The 19,844-nt window shown below is 45.5% G+C and overlaps 1 protein-coding gene across 1 annotated transcript in view; it reads right to left on the bottom strand.

Moving 5' to 3' along the window:
• LOC126101591 (carboxypeptidase N subunit 2) overlaps positions 1-19,844 on the bottom strand; it is a 213,005-nt gene that overhangs the window by 104,440 nt on the left and 88,721 nt on the right. Inside the window, exon 6 of the mRNA XM_049912270.1 lies at positions 12,730-12,923. Coding sequence (XP_049768227.1) covers positions 12,730-12,923 — 194 coding nt within the window. The remainder of the gene's footprint in view (positions 1-12,729; positions 12,924-19,844) is intronic.

Below are 19,844 nucleotides of genomic sequence, written 5' to 3'. Positions count from 1 at the left end.
AGCCATGTATGGAAGTGAAACGTGGACGATAAATAGTTTGGACAAGAAGAGAATAGAAGCTTTCGAAATGTGGTGCTACAGGAGAATGCTGAAGATTAGATGGGTAGATCACATAACTAATGATGAAGTCTTGAATAGAATTGGGGAGAAGAGGAGTATGTGGCACAACTTGACCAGAAGAAGGGATCGGTTTGTAGGACATGTGTTGAGGCATCAAGGGATCACCAATTTAGTATTGGAGGGCAGCGTGGAGCGTAAAAATCGTAGAGGGAGACCAAGAGATGAATACACTAAGCAGATTCAGAAGGATGTGGGTTGCAGTAAGTACTGGGAGATGAAGAAGCTTGCACAGGATAGGGTAGCATGGAGAGCTGCATCAAACCAGTCTCAGGACTGAAGACCACAATAACAACAACAACAACTGTTGAATTTATGAAGGGAAAGACAGTGCAGGAATATCCGAAATAGATTGCACACCTCACATTTTAAGTGGACTTGATTGCACACGGCCCACAGTGAGACATTGCAAGAACAGAAAAAATTCTTTCTAATTTTATGGTTCAAAATGGGCTCTGAGCACTATGGGACTTAACTTCTCTGCCTCTGACGAACTTTCGCTAGTGCACAAATGACATTTACCTTTGCCTCCATGAGCTTCCTTTGCTCCAGCGTTCTGCATGATAGTTCGTTCGAGAATACCCTCCATTGTCTAAACCACGCCTTGCCCTTGCATCAGTGTGTGGTTTCGTGAGCTGTAGTCCAACTTTTTGAAGAGGAAGTCGTAACTTACTAGGTTTTTCCTTACTCTAATGCTGAAAGTTGAGTAGAAGTAATGTATAATTATTTACCGCTGTTATGGGCACAGAAGTACAAAAACTAGGCAGCGGCCATCTTGTTTGAATGTTTCTTCACCATTTGATGGAGTGTGTCAGCGCTGTCCTTCGACTCAGTGGGGGAAATTACGAACGAGCCGCATGTAAATGTAACAACAAAGATCATAAACGAAACAAATGTTGAGTATTATTTAATTATTTTTGCTGCGCAGAGACATTATGGAATTTTTATCTGTTAGAGACTCTCGGCATATTCGGACAGGCGCAGTCAACGTCACAGATTTTCGCACTCAGGTTGCCACATAACCACGGATTATTTAGTTTCGTAATTGAAAAAAAAAACATGTTTCACACACATATGTTGATAAAAATATTGAAGCACCTTTGCAACGTCTTGATGGAGACGTGGAAACTCTAGCTGGAGAAAGCAACATAGACGTCCTGGATAGTTTTAACGTAAAAGCTTTTGTCTTCAACGGGAATTACCTTGCAGGTCAAATTAGTTATATTGGTACATACACAGGGGCGCTTTCAACTGAAACGGCAAACGGTCTCTTAAACAGGTCTAAAACAGTAGTAAGATTGTCAGCGTCCTCAAAACATTTAGAAAACTATACTCGTAATTCTACCAAGGCTACGATGAGTCCTTGAAACCTCATGTTTTCTTTAATTCAACTTAAACAACTGGACCGTGTTTATCAGAATGTGTCCCTTCTACAACGCGATATTGTTTTTAAATGAATCTCCATCAAATTAGCCGGCCGGAGTGGCCAGCGGTTCTAGGCGCTACAGTCTGGAACCGCACGACCGCTACAGTCGCAGGTTCGAATCCTGCCTCGGGCATGGATGTGTGTGATGTCCTTAGGTTCGTTAAGTTCTAGGTGACTGATGATCTCATAAGTTAACTCTCATAGTGCTCAGAGCCATTTTGAAGCATAAAATCAGAAAGAAGTTTTTCTGGTCTTGCAATGTCTCACTGTGGGCCGTGTGCAATCAAGTCCACTTAAAATGTGAGGTGTGCAATCTATTTCGGATGTTCCTGCACTGTCTTTCCCTTCATAAATTCAACAGTTGTTGTTGTTTTTATTGTGGTCTTCGGATAGTATTACTTTCAGTACCTCCTGTCACTCCTATTTGGTTGTTGTTGTTGTGGTCTTCAGTCCTGAGACTGGTTTGATGCAGCTCTCCATGCTACCCTATCCTGCGCAAGCTTCTTCATCTCCCAGTACCTACTGCAACCCACATCCTTCTGTACTTGCTTAGTGTATTCATCTCTTGGTCTCCCTCTACGATTTTTACCCTCCACGCTGCCCTCCAATGCTAAATTTGTGATCCCTTGATGTCTCAGAACATGTGACGTATCTGCATTAACTGTCTGTCTGATGTTGAGGTTCTGCTGTGTCCAGGAAGATCCCCGGTAGGGCACGTGTGGAAGGAGATCAGATGACAACTACGTCCTGGAGTCAGTACCCAGGACCCTTTACAACAGTTGTTGTCTTGCATGACTCACGATAAGATGCAACGTCTCTATGACACCCTTCCCGAGCGAATCAGTGCGTGCATCCATTTATTAGTAAATTTAACTCGATGTTGCAATCACGTAGGTAACATCACATTCCCTTGCAATCCATGAAGTTTCACCTCGTTTCCTCCTCCCCTTCTGGGTGCCCCATGGTCAGACGGTCAATAAAGACTTGCATCGAGACGTACTAAGACAGTTGAGGGAGGACAAGAGAAGTTGCCCGAGGAAGTGGCATACGAAAGTCTTGGTACCCCATCAATACAATGCACGACCTAATACGGTCTTCATTTTTCAGGCATTATGATAGTTGGTACTCATACTCTGAAGTCTCCAGACGTAGCTCGTGCGAATTCTCCCTCAATTTGAAAATCAACCTGAAAGAGCGGAGATTTGATACAGTGAAAGATGCTGAAGCGGAATCGCAAACGGTACTGAACAATATATCAAAGAGACACTTCCAGGATGCATTTCAGAAGCGGCAGAAACGTTCGGATTGGTCTACTCGTTCCGAAGGAGACTACTTTGACGTTGATGGTGCAGAGAAGATGTAGGAAAGATGTAATCATTTCAATTACTGTGTTTTCGAACCTTTTCTTATTACCTCGTGTTTTATGGAAAATCGTTCATACTGAAAATAGGAAGTTGACCAAGAACGGAAGTCTGCGCTATCTGCAAGTTTATAGCTGTCGGAAAGTTTCATATTTGTGCACTGTTTGTTGATTTTTGGAGAGTATCCCTCTCGTTCCAGTTCCTTACATACGAAAGGGGTCAGCGATGACTTTTACTACTAATCCCTTTAAACTCCGACTGAACAAAACGTACACTGATGAGCCAGAACATTATGAGCACCGACCTACTATCGATATAAACCCGCCAAGGCGACAGCACCGTCACCTGGCGAGGAGTGACTGCTACTCAGACACACGAACGGTGCGTGCAGCATCCGTGTGTAAAACGGGGAAGGCGCGCGATCTATCTGAGTTGGACCGAGGACAGATTCTGATGGCCCGGGGGTTTAGCACGAGCTTTTCTGGAACTGCAGGAGCTGTCAAGTGTTCGAGGAGTGCTGTGGTGAGCGTCTTCACCACTTGGTGAAACCACGTCCAGACGTCGTGCAGTTGGGTGGCCACCCTTCATTATAGAAGTCAGATCTCGTAGGCTGGACAGAGTTGTAAATCAGTACAGGCAGCGAACTGTGCCAGAACGAACATCAGACTTTAGTGCTGGGCAGAGCGCAAGTGTGTCTGAGCACACATTGCACAGAACACTCATTACGATGGGACCCCGCTGCCGACGACACATCCATCTTCCCATGTTACCACCACCACATCGCCAACTACGACTGTAATGGACATACTGGACGTTGGCGCAGTGGCGGAGCGTTGCATCATCTGATGAATCTCGACACATCCTTCATCACGCCGCTGGGAGGGCGCAAACCCGTGGTCTTAAGGGGAAAGGTCCTCGACACCAATCCTGCGGGACGGAGACAAGCTGACGGCGGCTCCGTTATGCTCTGTGGAACATTCACGTGGGCGTCCACGAGTCCAGTGGAGCTCGTCCGAGGCACCATGACGGCCAAGGAGTATCCTTCTGACCGCGTACACCTGTTCACGACGATCATGTTTCCCGACTGCAATGTCATTTTTCAACAAGATAATGCTCCATGTCGTAAGAGCAGGGGTGTGATGGAGTGGTCCGAGGAACACAGTGCGATTTCTAAGTGATATGCTGTCACACCCCCAACTCCAGCCCCACCCCAATTCGCCAGATGTGAAACCGATCGAACACATCTGAGATGTGTTTGAACGTGGTGTCAGAGGTCAGAATCAGGTGACCTGTGTGTGCAGATGTGGTGCCAACTCACTCCAGCGACTTACCGAGGCCCCACTGCTTCCACGCCACGATGCGTCGCCGCTGTTATCCGTGCCAAAGTTAGCTATTAGGTAGTTGGTCATAGTGTTCTGACTGATTAGTGTATAGCGTGGTGGTGAGAATGAACTGTTTTTATTCAGTTACAAATATTTTGATGCACTCAATTCACTACCTAGCTTTGCAAGTGTCTAAAAAGGAAATAACAACGTATGTTCGAGTGCAGCAAGCGACTGTGAATCTTACAAAAAAATTAAATGTAATGATGTAGGTTACTGCATCTTTATACACATCCATTCAGTATTCCTTAAAACACAGATAGTAAGAAAGTCAGCCGATACAGGGTAGTCCATCGATCGTGACCGGGCCAAATATCTCACGAAATAAGCATCAAACGGAAAAGCTACAAAGAACGAAACTCGTGTAGCTTGAAGGTGGAAACCAGATGGCGCTAGGGTTGGCCCGCTAGATGGCGCTGCCATAGGTCAAACGGATATCAACTGCGTTTTTTATTTAAATAGGAACCCCCATTTTTATTACATATTCGTGTAGTACGTAAAGAAATATGAATGTTTTAGTTGGACCACTTTTTTTCGCTTTGTGATAGATGGCGCTGTAATAGTCACAAACATGTGGCTCACAATTTTAGACGAACAGTTGGTAACAGGTAGGTTTTTTTAAAATTAAAATACAGAACGTAGGTACTTTCTAACATTTCATTTTCCGTTGTTCCAATGTGATACATATACCTTTGTGAACTTATCATTTCTGACAACGGATGCTGTTACAGCGTGATTACCTGTAAATACCACATTAATGCAATAAACGCTCAAAATGATGTCCGTCAACCTCAATGAATTTGGCAATACGTGTAATGACATTCCTCTCATCAGCGAGTAGTTCGCCTTCCGTAATGTTCGCACATGCACTGACAATGCGCTGACACATGTTGTCAGGCATTGTCGGTGGATCACGATAGCAAATATCCTTCAACTTTCCCCACACAAAGAAATCCGGGGACGTCAGATACGGTGAACGTGCGGGCCATGGTATGGTGCTTCGACGACCAATCCACCTGTCATGAAATATGCTATTCAATATCGCTTCAACCGCACGCGAGCTATGTGCCGGACATCCATCATGTTGGAAGTACATCGCCATTCTGTCATGCAGTGAAACATCTTGTAGTAACATCGGTAGAACATTACGTAGGAAATCGGCATACATTGCACCACTTAGACTGCCATCGATAAAATGGGGGCCAGTTATCCTTCCTCCCATAATGCAGTACCATACATTAACCCGCCAAAGTCTCTGATGTTCCACTTCTCGAAGCCATCGTGGATTTTCCGTTGCCCAATAGTCCATATTATGGCGTTTGGCGTTACCGCAGTTGGTGAATGACGCTTCGTCACTAAATAGAACGCGTGCAAAAAATCTGTCATCGTCCCGTAATTTCTCTTGTGCCCAGTGGCAGAACTGTACACGACGTTCAAAGTCGTCGCCATGCAATTCCTGGTGCATAGAAATATGGTACGGGTGCAATCGATATTGATGTAGCATTCTCAACACCGACGTTTTGAGATTCCCGATTCTGGCGCAATTTGTCCGCTACTGATGTGCGGATTAGCCGCGACAGTAGCTAAAACACCTACTTGGGCATCATCATTTATTGCAGGTCGTGGTTGACGTTTCACATGTGGTTGAACACTTCCTGTTTCCTTAAATAACGTAACTGTCCGGCGAACGGTCCGGACACTTGGATGATGTCGTCCAGGATACCGAGCAGCATACATAGCACACGCCCGTTGGGCATTTTGATCACAATAGCCAAACATCAACACGATATCGACCTTTTCAGCAATTGGTAAACGTCCATTTTAACACGTATAATGTATCACGAAGCAAATACCGTCCGCACTGGCGGAATGTTACGTGATACCACGTACTTATACGTTTGTGACTATTACAGCGCCATGTCACAAAACTAAAAAGTGGTCCAACTAAAACATTCATATTTCTTTACGTACTATACGAATATGTAATAAAAATGGGGGTTGCTATTTTTAAAAAAAAACGCAGTTGATATCCGTTTGACCTATGGCAGTGCCATCTAGCGGGCCAACCCTAGCGCCATCTAGTTTTCCCCTTCAAGATAGATGAGTTTCGTCCTTTGCAGTTTTTTCGTTTGACGCTTATTTCGTGAGATATTTGGCCCGGTCACGATCAATGGACCACTCTGTATATACCTCAGCAAAAGGCGACAGAACTGAATGGCAGCGCCTTGAATTGTTCGCTTGCACAAGACAGCGAGCAGTATTTTCTGAAATACTTTTTTTATTTCCATAGACTAGTTTTTGAGCCTTTTGAGGCTCGCCTTTAAATGGGTCACACAGTAGTTACGTTTTTATCGTAGCGCGGTGCTGGGTATTGGTTTGTAATTGCATGGGTGGTCATGTAGCTACGAGGGTGAGCTGAAACGTAATGCCTCCGAATTTTTTATTTGTAAGCGTTTAAAGCGTTTCAAATAAAATAAACGTTAATAAAATTCTACTTGCTTACTCTTCACATCTACATATTTATTTCCCATCACAGTCACCCTGCCGACGAACTCATTTCTCCCAACGAGAGACCAGTTTGTTGATACCGTCACTGTAGAATGTTTGAGTTCATTGACGGTGCCACAACTTCGCTATCAAAGTGAAGTCCTGGAAGATGTTCTTTAAATTTTGGAAAAGGACGAAAAGCGGGTAGGGTCAAGTTACGATAATTTCCAAGTATGATTGCCTATCGAAGTCGCGGGGTCCAAACGATACATATCGAACGTACGATCGTAAATCGATCATGCGACTCCGGTGGCGGGTGTTCAAATGGTTCAAATGGCTCTGAGCACTATGGGACTCAACATCTTAGGTCATAAGTCCCCTAGAACTTAGAACTACTTAAACCTAACTAACCGAAGGACATCACACAAACCCATGCCCGAGGCAGGATTCGAACCTGCGACCGTAGCAGTCCCGCGGTTCCGGACTGCAGCGCCAGAACCGCTAGACCACCGCGGCCGGCCGGTGGCGGGTGTTGTGATCACTTATTTATGATCTTAATTTTTATCTGTTTTCCGTCGTTCCCTTAGTTGATCTACATTACATACCTCAGCGAATTGTTTGTGAGTTTCTAGGGAAACCCAGACGATTTATGTCATTAGTGAGTGGGATATCTGGTGTTTTTGACGTTTCTTCGGCGGATTCTCTCACATGTTTATCCAGCGTAGAAAATTGTTCGACTTTTTGTCGCAAATATGGAGTACAACGGGACGAGGAAAGAAGGGATTGTGTAGACTGTGGTGGTGCGAAGTGTGTAAAACTCGGTAAGAACAGTTCCGATGCTGAACTACCGTTACGGTTTCAATGCGGACAGTGCGGAAAACTGACGAGTATCAGGAAGAATACATGGTTCGGCTCTTCCAAATTATCCATCCAGACCACCATAATGGACTTTCACATGGCGACAACACCGACGACGATTGAGGTAAGTTGTCTGTTTTGCAATTACAAGTATTTTTGTAATGCTCTTGTTTTGTCGTTGCTGCAGTGACCACTGGAAAAATACTCACAACACCCGCCACCGGAGTGGCATAATCGATTTACGATCGCACGTTCGTTATTTATTGTTTGGACCCCGCGACTTGGAAATTACCCAAGTTGGGACTGTATGGAGGATGACCGATGACTGAACCTATGGTGTCGGATAGTTGCAGAGGTCGCAGCGGTAATGTGTGGTCTGACATGTTCATGCTGAAGGACAGGGTGCTCCATGTGTGGACGAACTGTTTGAAATCGAAAACTGCTGACAGAACGCTGTTTCTCACGCACCGACATACCTACACTCCTGGAAATGGAAAAAAGAACACATTGACACCGGTGTGTCAGACCCACCATACTTGCTCCGGACACTGCGAGAGGGCTGTACAAGCAATGATCACACGCACGGCACAGCGGACACACCAGGAACCGCGGTGTTGGCCGTCGAATGGCGCTAGCTGCGCAGTATTTGTGCACCGCCGCCGTCAGTGTCAGCCAGTTTGCCGTGGCATACGGAGCTCCATCGCAGTCTTTAACACTGGTAGCGTGCCGCGACAGCGTGGACGTGAACCGTATGTGCAGTTGACGGACTTTGAGCGAGGGCGTATAGTGGGCATGCGGGAGGCCGGGTGGACGTACCGCCGAATTGCTCAACACGTGGGGCGTGAGGTCTCCACAGTACATCGATGTTGTCGCCAGTGGTCGGCGGAAGGTGCACGTGCCCGTCGACCTGGGACCGGACCGCAGCGACGCACGGATGCACGCCAAGACCGTAGGATCCTACGCAGTGCCGTAGGGGACCGCACCGCCACTTCCCAGCAAATTAGGGACACTGTTGCTCCTGGAGTATCGGCGAGGACCATTCGCAACCGTCACCATGAAGCTGGGCTACGGTCCCGCACACCGTTAGGCCGTCTTCCGCTCACGCCCCAACATCGTGCAGCCCGCCTCCAGTGGTGTCGCGACAGGCGTGAATGGAGGGACGAATGGAGACGTGTCGTCTTCAGCGATGAGAGTCGCTTCTGCCTCGGTGCCAATGATGGTCGTATGCGTGTTTGGCGCCGTGCAGGTGAGCGCCACAATCAGGACTGCATACGACCGAGGCACACAGGGCCAACACCCGGCATCATGGTGTGGGGAGCGATCTCCTACACTGGCCGTACACCACTGGTGATCGTCGAGGGGACACTGAATAGTGCACGGTACATCCAAACCGTCATCGAACCCATCGTTCCACCATTCCTAGACCGGCAAGGGAACTTGCTGTTCCAACAGGACAATGCACGTCCGCATGTATCCCGTGCCACCCAACGTGCTCTAGAAGGTGTAAGTCAACTACCCTGGCCAGCAAGATCTCCGGATCTGTCCCCCATTGAGCATGTTTGGGACTGGATGAAGCGTCGTCTCACGCGGTCTGCACGTCCAGCACGAACGCTGGTCCAACTGAGGCGCCAGGTGGAAATGGCATGGCAAGCCGTTCCACAGGACTACATCCAGCATCTCTACGATCGTCTCCATGGGAGAGTAGCAGCCTGCATTGCTGCGAAAGGTGGATATACACTGTACTAGTGCCGACATTGTGCATGCTCTGTTGCCTGTGTCTATGTGCCTGTGGTTCTGTCAGTGTGATCATGTGATGTATCTGACCCCAGGAATGTGTCAATAAAGTTTCCCCTTCCTGGGACAATGAATTCACGGTGTTCTTATTTCAATTTCCAGGAGTGTATGTTACACACCTCCATGTTACACTCTACAATTCAGAGCCCTTTAGCGGAAGAGGTCTGCAAACACGTACAGTGTACATGAGGAATAAAGACGTAGACTGTTAATAACGTTTGTTTTACTTAAATGCTTTAAGGGATTTGACATAAAATGTTCGGATGCACTACAGTTCAGTAAGCCCTTGTAGTATCCACCTGGCAGCTTCCACTGTAATTGCCTGTTGGCCAAAGGCTGCTCCCGTTTCATTACAAATATAGATCCTGATGGTCAACATAAACCCACCAGCACACAGTATGTGATGTACAACCAACTGAGTAACAAAACCCATTATTTCCAGAATGAGATTTTCACTCTGCAGCGGAGTGTGCGCTGATATGAAACTTCCTGGTAGATTAAAACTGTATGCCGGAACTAGACTCGAACTCGGCACCTTTGCCTTTCGCGGGCAAGTGCTCTACCAACTGAGCTACGCAAGCACGACTCAGCCCCGTCCTCACAGCTTTACTTCTGCCAGTACCTCGTCTCCTACCTTACAACCTTTACAGAAGCTCTCCTGCGAACTGTGCAGAACTACCACTCCTGAAAGAAAGGATACTGCGGAAACATGGCGCAGCCACAGCCTGGGGAATGTGAAAATCTCATTCTGGAATCATCCCCCAGGCTGTGGCTTAGCCGTGTCTCCGCAATATCCTTTCTTTCAGGAGTGGTAGTTCTGCAAGGTTCGCAGGAGAGCTTCTGTAAAGTTTGGAAAGTAGGAGACGAGGTACTGGCAGAAGTACAGCTGTGAGGACGGGGTGTGAATCGTGCTTGGGTAGCTCATTTGGTAGAGCACTTGCCCGCGAGGAGGCAAAGGTCCCGAGTTCGATTCTCGGTCCGGCACACAGTTTTAATCTGCCAGGAAGTTTCAAAACCCAATATGTTGTCTTCGACAGAAGATTATCATAAGGAGGGCCCCAGGGGAGTGTGACAGGGCCGCTGTTGCTCTGTGTGTACATAAATGATTAGGCGGACAGGGCGGGCAGTAATCTGCGGTTATTTTCGGATGATGCCGTGGCGTACGGTAAGGTGTCGAAATTGAGTAACTGTAGGAAGATACAAGGCGACGTAGACAAATTTCCAGTTTGTGTGATGAATGGCAGGTAGCCCTAAATGTGGGAAAATGTAAGATAGTGTGAATAAGTAGGAAGAACAAACCTGTAATATTCAGATACAGTATTAGTAGTGTCCTGCTCGGCACAGTCAAGTCGTTTAAGTATCTGGGCGTAAAGTTGCAAAGTGATATGACGTGGAACGGGCATGTGAGCACTGTGGTAGAGAAGCCGAATGGTCGACTTCGGTTTATTGGGAGAATGATAGGAAAAAGTGGTTCACCTGTGAAGGAGATCGCATATAGGATGCCGGGGCCAACTATTCGTGAGTACTGCTCCAGTGTTTGGGATCCGTACCAGGTCGGATTGAGGGAGGACATCGAAGCAATTCGTTGGCGGTCTGCGATATTTGTTACCGGTAGCTTCGGACAACGTGTAAGCGCTGAGGAGGTGTTTCGGGAACTCAAATGGGAATCCCTGTAGGGAAGGCGAGGGACACAACTGAGAAAATTTAGAGAATCGGCACGTGAAGCTGGCTGCCGAACGATGCTGCTGGCACCGACATACACTGCGCGTAAGGACCACGAAGACGAGATTCGAAAAATTAGGGCTCATACGGCGGCGTACAGACGGTCGGTTTGCCCCCGCTCTGTTTGCCAGTGGAACACGAGAGGGAATGACTAGTAGTTGTACAGGGTAATCTCTGCCTCGCGCCGTATAGTGTACGTAGATGTAGATGTACCGTCCGCCACCCAGCACAAGTTGGCTTGCGGAGTACGTTCTTAGATGACTGCTACTGTTGTCTGTCATTGTCACTGACATTGTCACAGCTGGAGACTGGCGGATTTGTGGTGACTGCCTGTATTTCCATTTGAAGTTAAAAGTGGTTAATGTGTGACCAACAGGCGCTTGCATTGGAAGCTGCCGTCCACAGAGCCATGTGCTAGTACACAGAAACACACTACGAAACTAAAGGTGAAGAATCTGCGTGCTCCGTCTGATGAAGAGTCTGACAAAGTGTGAAAAGTGTTTGTGGAAGTGGGCGAACAAAGTGACTGGTCGCAGATTTCCGCACTTATTTTCTACTCATAGTCAAGAATATCCGTGAGTTTAATTTCGCTGCGATGATGACAGGGTTGTAGCCTATCCCCGATGTTATTCAATCTGTATATTGAGCAAGCAGTAAAGGAAACAAAAGAAAAATTCGGAGTAGGTATTAAAATTCATGGAGAAGAAGTAAAAACTTTGAGGTTCGCCGATGACATTGTAATTCTGTCACAGACAGCAAAGGACTTGGAAGAACAGTTGAATGGAATGGACAGTGTCTTGAAAGGAGGATATAAGATGAACATCAACAAAAGTAAAACGAGGATAATGGAATGTAGTCGAATTAAGTCTGGTGATGCTGAGGGAATTAGATTAGGAAATAAGACACTTAAAGTAGTAAAGGAGTTTTGCTATTTGGGGAGTAAAATAACTGATGATGGTCGGAGTAGAGAGGATATAAAATATAGACTGACAATGGCAAGGAAATCGTTTCTGAAGAAGAGAAATTTGTTAACATCGAGTGTAGATTTAAGTGTCAGGAAGTCGTTTCTGAAAGTATTTGTATGGAGTGTAGCCATGTATGGAAGTGAAACATGGACGATAACTAGTATGGACAAGAAGAGAATAGAAGCTTTCGAAATGTGGTGCTACAGAAGAATGCTGAAGATAAGGTGGGTAGATCACGTAACTAATGAGGAGGTATTGAATAGGATTGGGGAGAAGAAAAGTTTGTGGCACAACTTGACTAGAAGAAGGGATCAGTTGGTAGGACATGTTCTGAGGCATCGAGGGATCACAAATTTAGCATTGGAGGGCAGCGTGGAGGGTAAAAATCGTAGAGGGAGACCAAGAGATCAATACACTAAACAGATTCAGAAGGATGTAGGTTGCAGTAGGTACTGGGAGATGAAGAAGCTTGCACAGGATAGAGTAGCATGGAGAGCTGCATCAAACCAGTCTCAGGAGTGAAGACCACAACAACAACAACAGCGATGATACGAAACCGTCTTGTAAGATCGTACTAGCACGGGGAAAGATTGTGAGCAGTGAGAAGGGCTCGGTACCTTGCAGGAGCAGCGGCGGCAGCTGCTCGAGGCTGTTGGCGGACAGGTCCAGCTCCTCGAGGCGCGCCAGCCCGTGCAGCAGCGCCTCCGGCAGCGTGACCAGCCGGTTGCCGCTGAGGTGCAGCAGCGTCAGCTGGCTGCAGAAGCGCACCAGCTTCTCCGGCAGCGACAGCAGCTGGTTCCACGACAGGTCCCTGGAACGCCGGTCCCACCAACACCCGCGCTGCACGCAGTGGCCGACATTGTGTATTGTGGGAAGAATGAACATTTCTAGCTGCACACTTGTGAGTCGAACAGAAACACGCAGGTCTAGTTGGGCGCTGTGTGTGCTGAGCTGGGAGACAGAGATCTAGTTCCACTCTGCATATGTGTAATGTGCTGCGAATACACAGAAAGATAGATCCTTTATCATTTAGTTACAAAATAGCAGGTCAGCAACTGGAAGCAGTTAATACCACAAATTATCTGGGAGCACGCATTAGGAGTGATTTAAAATAGAATGATCATATAATGTTGATCGTCGGTAAAGCAGATGCCAGACTGAGATTCATTGGAAGAATCCTAAGGAAATGCAATCCGAAAACAAAGGAAGTAGGTTACAGTACGCTTGTTCGCCCACTGCTTGAATACTGCTCAACAGTGTGGGATCCGTACCAGACAGGGTTGATAGAAGATATAGAGAAGATCCAACGGAGAGCAGCGCACTTCGTTACAGGATCATTTAGTAATCGCGAAAGCGTTACGGACATGATAGATAAACTCCAGTGGAAGACTCTGCAGGAGAGACGCTCAGTAGCTCGGTACGGGCTTTTGTCAAAGTTTCGAGAACATACCTGCACCGAAGAGTAGAGCAGTATATTGCTCCCTCCTACGTATATCTCGCGAAGAGACCATGAGAATAAAATCAGAGAGATTAGAGCCCACACAGAGGCATACCAACAATCCTTCTTTCCACGAACAATACGAGACTGGAATAGAAGGGAGAACCGATAGAGGTACTCAAGGTACCCTCCGCCACACACCGTCAGCTAGTTTGCGGAGTATGGATGTAGATGTAGATGTAGATATGTTAGCCAAAAGAAGTTGTAAGTAGGCTGTTTAGGTTTTTATATTGGTAACGCCACGTAGCGCTCTGTATGAAAATCACTGGCTGTGCTGTGTGCAGTTTGTGGCTGCTTTGCATTGTTGTTGGCCATTGTAGTGTAGGGCAGCTGGATGTTAATAGCGCGTAGCGTTGCGCAGTTAGAGGTGAGCCGCCAGCAGTGGTGGATGTGGGGAGAGAAATGGCGGAAATTTGTAAGACTGGATGTCATGAACTGGTATATATATTATGACTTTTGAACACTATTAAGGTAAATACATTGTTTGTTCTCTATCAAAATCTTTCATTTGCTAACTATGCCAATCACTAGTTAGTGCCTTCAGTAGTTTGAATCTTTTATTTAGCTGGCAGTAGTGGCGCTCGCCGTATTGCAGTAGTTCGAGTAACGAAGATTTTTGTGAGGTAAGTGATTTGTGAAAGGTATAGGTTAATGTTAGTCAGGGCCATTCTTTTGTAGGGATTTTTGAAAGTCAGATTGCGTTGCGCTAAAAAAATATTGTGTGTCAGTTTAGTGTTGATCAGAATAGGTAAAGAGCGAAATGAATGAGTATGTTCAGTTTTGCTCAGCTGTTTGAAAATCAAATAACGTAAGGGATTTACCAGCACAGTAATTCATTAAATTTTTCTAAGGTGACGTTTCAAAGTCTACCATTACCAAAGATAGGCCATAATTTGGGGAAGAAATTACTGAAAACGTACGTTTGCAGCACTGCATTCTATGTAAGTGAATAAAGAACTGTCGCAAAATCGAAAGCATCGGGACACCTGACTGAAAATGACTTACACGTTCGTGGCTCCCGCTATTAGTAATGCTGACATTCAATATGGTGTTGACTAGCTTCCACTTTCGCAGGCGTACGTTCAGTCAGGTGCTGGAAGGTTTCGTGGGGAATGGCAGCCCATTCTTTACCGAGTGCTGCACTGAGGAGAGGTATCGATATCGATCGGTGAGGCCAGGCACGAAGTCGGCGTTCTAAAACATCCCAAAGGTGTTCTACAGGATTCAGGTCAGGACTCTGTGAAGACCAGTTCATCACAAGGATGCTATTGTCGTGTAACCACTCCACCACAGGCAATCCATTATGAACAGGTGCTCGATCGTGTTGAAAGATGCAATCGCCATACCCGAATTGCTTTTCAACAGTGGGAGAGGGGGGGGGGGTCAAGAAGGTGCTTAAAACATCAGTGTAGGCCTGCGCTTTGATAGTGCCACGCAACACAACAAGGGGTGCAAGCCCCCTCCATGAAAAACACGACCACATCATAACACCACCGCCTCCGAATGTTACTGTTGGCACTACACACGCTGGCACATGACGTTCACCGGGCATTCGCCATACCCACAACCTGCTATCAGATCGCCTCGTTGGGTACCGTCATTCGTCACTCCACACAATGTTTTTCCACTATTTAGTCGTCCACTGTTTAGGCTCCTTACACCAAGCGAGGCGTCGTTTGGCATTTGCCGGCGTGATGTGTGGCTTATGACGAGCCGCTCGGCCATGAAATCCAAGTTTTCTCACCTCCCTCCTACCTGTCATAGTACTTGCAGTGGATCCTGGTGCAGTTTGGAATTCCTGTGTGATGGTATGGATAGACGTCTGCCTGTTACACATTACGACACTCTTCAACGGTCGGCGGTCTCTGTCAGTCAACAGACGAGGTCGGCCTGTACGCTTTTGTGCTGTACGTGGCCCCTCAAGTTTCCACTTCACTATCTCATCGGAAACAGTGGACTTAGCGATATTTAGGAGTGTGGAAATCTGGCGTACAGACGTGCGACACAAGTGACACCCAATCACCTGACCACGTTCGAAGTCGGTGAGTTCCGCGGAGCGCCCCATTCTGCTCTCTCACGATGTCTAATGACTACTGAGGTCGCTGATATGGAGTACCTGGCCGCAGGTGGCAGCACAATGCACCTAATATGAAAAACGTATGTTTTAGGGCAGGGCTTAACAACTGGCCGGTTTTGAGCGCGAGTACTCGCGTCTGCTCAGGCACGTGCCCGCGAGCAGGTGCAAGGTCGTGGAGTAGGGAGGGAGGTGGGGGAGGGGAAATGCGCGCGCACGTATGAATAGGACCGCAGCGTGCCTATTGAATTCGCGCCGACTGTGTAACGTTTAAAGTACTACGAGCAGCTCTAACAGTCACTTCGCTGGTTAAGAATCATGTCAAGTCGCCGTTGTGTAACCCGAACCATGCTTTCGCAGTTCAACCCCCATTGGGAGGAATTGTATCTGTTTACAGAAAAAGATGGTGTTGCAAAATGTTTAGTATGTCACAAAACGCTGAATTCTTTTAGGAAATTTAATTTGCAGCGACATTATATGTCGTACCACGCGAAAGACTACGGAAGTGGAAAATGTGATGGACCAGATCGTGCACAGGAAGTTATTAAACTTAAAAGGAAGCTATCCGATGACGATCTGGATGACGAAGAAAAATCAACTGATGCAGCTCTCAGAGTGAGCTACAAAATTGCTTTGTTTTTAGCAAAACCCCTGCGCCCCTTTACTGATGGCGATTTAATAAAAGATGTTTGGTAGTTGCAGCGGAACATTTGTGTCCATCTCAAGTTGAACAGTTTCGGATTGTGCCATTGTCTGACATGACCATTATGCGTCACATACAGGACATGGCAGACGACGTCCAGAGCCAGCTTGCAAATATCTATAAAGATTTTATGGCGTATTCTCCAGCTCTGGACGAAAGTGTTGATATCACTGGAACAGCGCAGCTTTCCATATTTATTAGAGGTGTTAATAGAGATCTTCAGGTGAGGAAGGAGCTCCTCGATGTAGTAGCCATGAAGAACACTACAACCGGAGGTGATATTTTAAGTAGTGTTGAAGAAAGTGTTGGAAATATAGGACTGCCGTGGAATTCTTTAGTTTCAGTGTCTACAGACGGTGCACCAGCGATGACAGGGAAAAAATTAGGTTTCGGTTCGCTGTTGATGGAGAAAATGCAAAAACTGACCGTGCCGAATGAAATAAGGGGCGTTCACTGTGTGATCCACCAGGAAAACTTATGTGCAAAGAGTATCACTCTAAAAAATGTGATGAGTGTTGTTGTTCGTACAACCAATTATGTAAGGAAGCATGGGCTACAACACAGACAATTTAAAAGCTTTCTTGAGGATGTAGAAAGGCAGTACGGTAGCCTGCCTTATTACAGCGAGGTCCGCTGGCTTAGTCGTGGAGAATTATTAAATCGAATTTTTGCCTATTAGATGAGATAAATATGTTCATGGAAATAAATAACATGTGTGTTCCTGAACTGAAAGAGCCTTCATGGAAATGTGATCTCGTGTTCTTAGCAGATTTAACTAGCCACCTGAATGCTTTGAACATTTCACTACAAGGTAAAGATTGTAAGCTAGGCTGTTTATGTTTCTTATTGGCAACGTTACGTAGCGCTCTGTATGAAAATCACTTTCTGTGCTGTGTGCAGTCTGTGGCTAGTTTGCATTGTTGTCTGCCATTGTAGAGGGGCAGCTGGATGTTAACAGCGCGTAGCGTTGGGCAGTTGGAGGTGAGCCGCCAGCAGTGGTGGATGTGGGGAGAGAGATGGCGGAAGTTTTGAAATTGAACTGCTATATATATATTATGATTATTAAGGTAAATACAGTGTTGGTTCTCTATTAAAATCTTTCATTTGCTAACTATCCCTATCAGTAGTTAGTGACTTCCGTAGTTTGAATCTTTTATTTAGCTGGCAGTAGTGGCGCTCGCTGTATTGCAGTAGTTCGAGTAATGAAGATTTTTGTGAGGTAAGTTATTTGTGAAAGGTATAGTTGAACGTTACTCAGGGCCATTCTTTTGCAGGGATCTTTGATAGTCAGATTGCGTTGCGCTAAAAATATTGTATGTCAGTTTAACCACAGTCTTGTATAAATTGTTCAAAGGGGACGTTTCATATGTCGACCCTTAGCCTAGGATACCTCACTGGAATCTTCTGATTTTTTTTCTTGTAGTTGTGTAATTAGTGTAGATTTTGTTTACTGCTATTGCGTAATTGTAGAGAGAATCTCCTTTGTAGTTGCAGTTTTCCATTGTTGCACAGTAAAACAGTTGTGGCATGCATGTAGATTTGCACCAAGTATTTCGCAGCTGCAATTAACTAGATATTATTTTCAGTGCTATGTTAATGTGTTCTCTTATTTTTGCTCTTCAAATTGTGTTTTTCTGTGTTATCGTGTGAAATATTGTCACAATAATGGCGTGTGAAAAACGTAACACTAGGCTCCAAAGTAAACTGAGATATAATAGTGACGACGAGCGTAGCTTATCAGCACCAATGTGTAGTGAATTAACAGACATTCCAAGTAGTAATTTGGTAATTGTGCATAGGGAAACGGAGCGGACGGCAAATAATGGTGTAGACAGTGAAACAGGTAGTAAACAGGGAAGCATTATCGATCGATCGGTCGGCAACAGCTCGCCTCAGGAATCCTAAATGACAGAACACAATACTGCAAATACTGTAGACTTCGGTTTTGGGTCCTCACCGTTTTCTCAAATGAGTCAAGACACATTTTCTGCTTGTCAAAATGTGAATGTTGCCGGTGAAAATGCACTGCCAAAAAGCATAGAGAAACAGATTCCAGACACTAATACATTACTATTGCAATTAATGCAACAAATGGAACAAAATCAGAGACAGATGGGACAAAATCTTCAAAAGTTAGACACAATGGAACAAAATCTTAAAAAGTTAGACACAGTGGAACAAAATCTTCAAAAGTTAGACACCACACTTGAACAAACACGTGAAGATTTAACTACTGAATTACATAACATTGAATCGAAATGTCAAAAGGTCTGTAATGACGTAAAAACACAAATTTGTGAGCATTTTCAACCTATTTTTTCGCGGCATGAAAATGGATTACAGAATCACGAAGCAGCCATAAAAGAACTGCAAACCATTGTTCATGAAAATCATGAGACCTTGTGGGCTAAAATTGACTCAGCTGCATCTACCGATTCGGTTACGCAACTGGCAAAAACTCAGGAAAACTTAAAGGACACAGTAGATACGATTTCAACACAAATGGACACTCTGAAACTTGGTTCAGAAAACACACTGAGGAAATAAGTACACTATCAAAGAAAGTAGCCGAACTTTCGGATCAGTTCACTAACTTATCTGCAAAGGTAGATGATGATCTGAATGACACAAGACCCGTAGCCTTTACTGACACAGAAGAGTATGAACAAATAAGAAAATTCAAACAAAATCAAAATCAAATCAATACACAGTATAAAAGAGAAATCCGGGAAGTACAAAATCAGTTGACGCAGGTGATACAAGAATTACATATTTCAGAGGACACTCGCGCTCCAACACGGGAAGAGGGACATAGAAATACGGAACAGCCACAAAATAATAACACAGGGCATTTCGGAAGTTATGAAAGAAATTGGCAATGTGCACCGAATTTTGAGATGGAACCGCCGACACGACGTAACAATGACCGACATGCTACTCGCCGACACGATGATTTTGACTATAAGCTGTTCATTACTACACGTAAATTCAAAACGTTTAAGAATTCTGCCAACGACATTCATCCACAAGCGTGGCTCCATCAATTCTCTCATTGTTTTCCTCCCAACTGGTCATTGGAGCACAGATTAGAATTTATGTGTGGTTACTTGGAGAATGAACCAGCTGTAAGAATGCGATCGGTCATTCACAATTGTCACAGTGAAGGAGAATTTTACCATGCCTTCCTCTCACCATACTGGTCACAAGCTACACAAGACCGAGTAAAACATAGCATCATGATGATGAAACACTTTGAACAATCTGAATTTTCCAGTGTTGTCAAATATTTTGAAGACATGTTGCACAAGAATCAGTACCTTTCAAACCCATACAGCCCCTCAGACCTCATCCGCATTTGCTTGATCAAATTACCTGAACATTTACGGCATATTATTTTGGCAGGACGTTGCAAAGACGACATTGAAGCTTTTCAGGGACTCTTACAAGAATTAGAAAT

The sequence above is a fragment of the Schistocerca cancellata genome, chromosome 9 (assembly GCF_023864275.1).
Source record: "Schistocerca cancellata isolate TAMUIC-IGC-003103 chromosome 9, iqSchCanc2.1, whole genome shotgun sequence".
NCBI classification, from domain to species: Eukaryota; Metazoa; Arthropoda; class Insecta; order Orthoptera; family Acrididae; genus Schistocerca; species Schistocerca cancellata.
The sequence above is the reverse complement of the archived record's forward strand: the minus strand, read 5'-3'. Positions and strand labels throughout refer to the sequence as shown.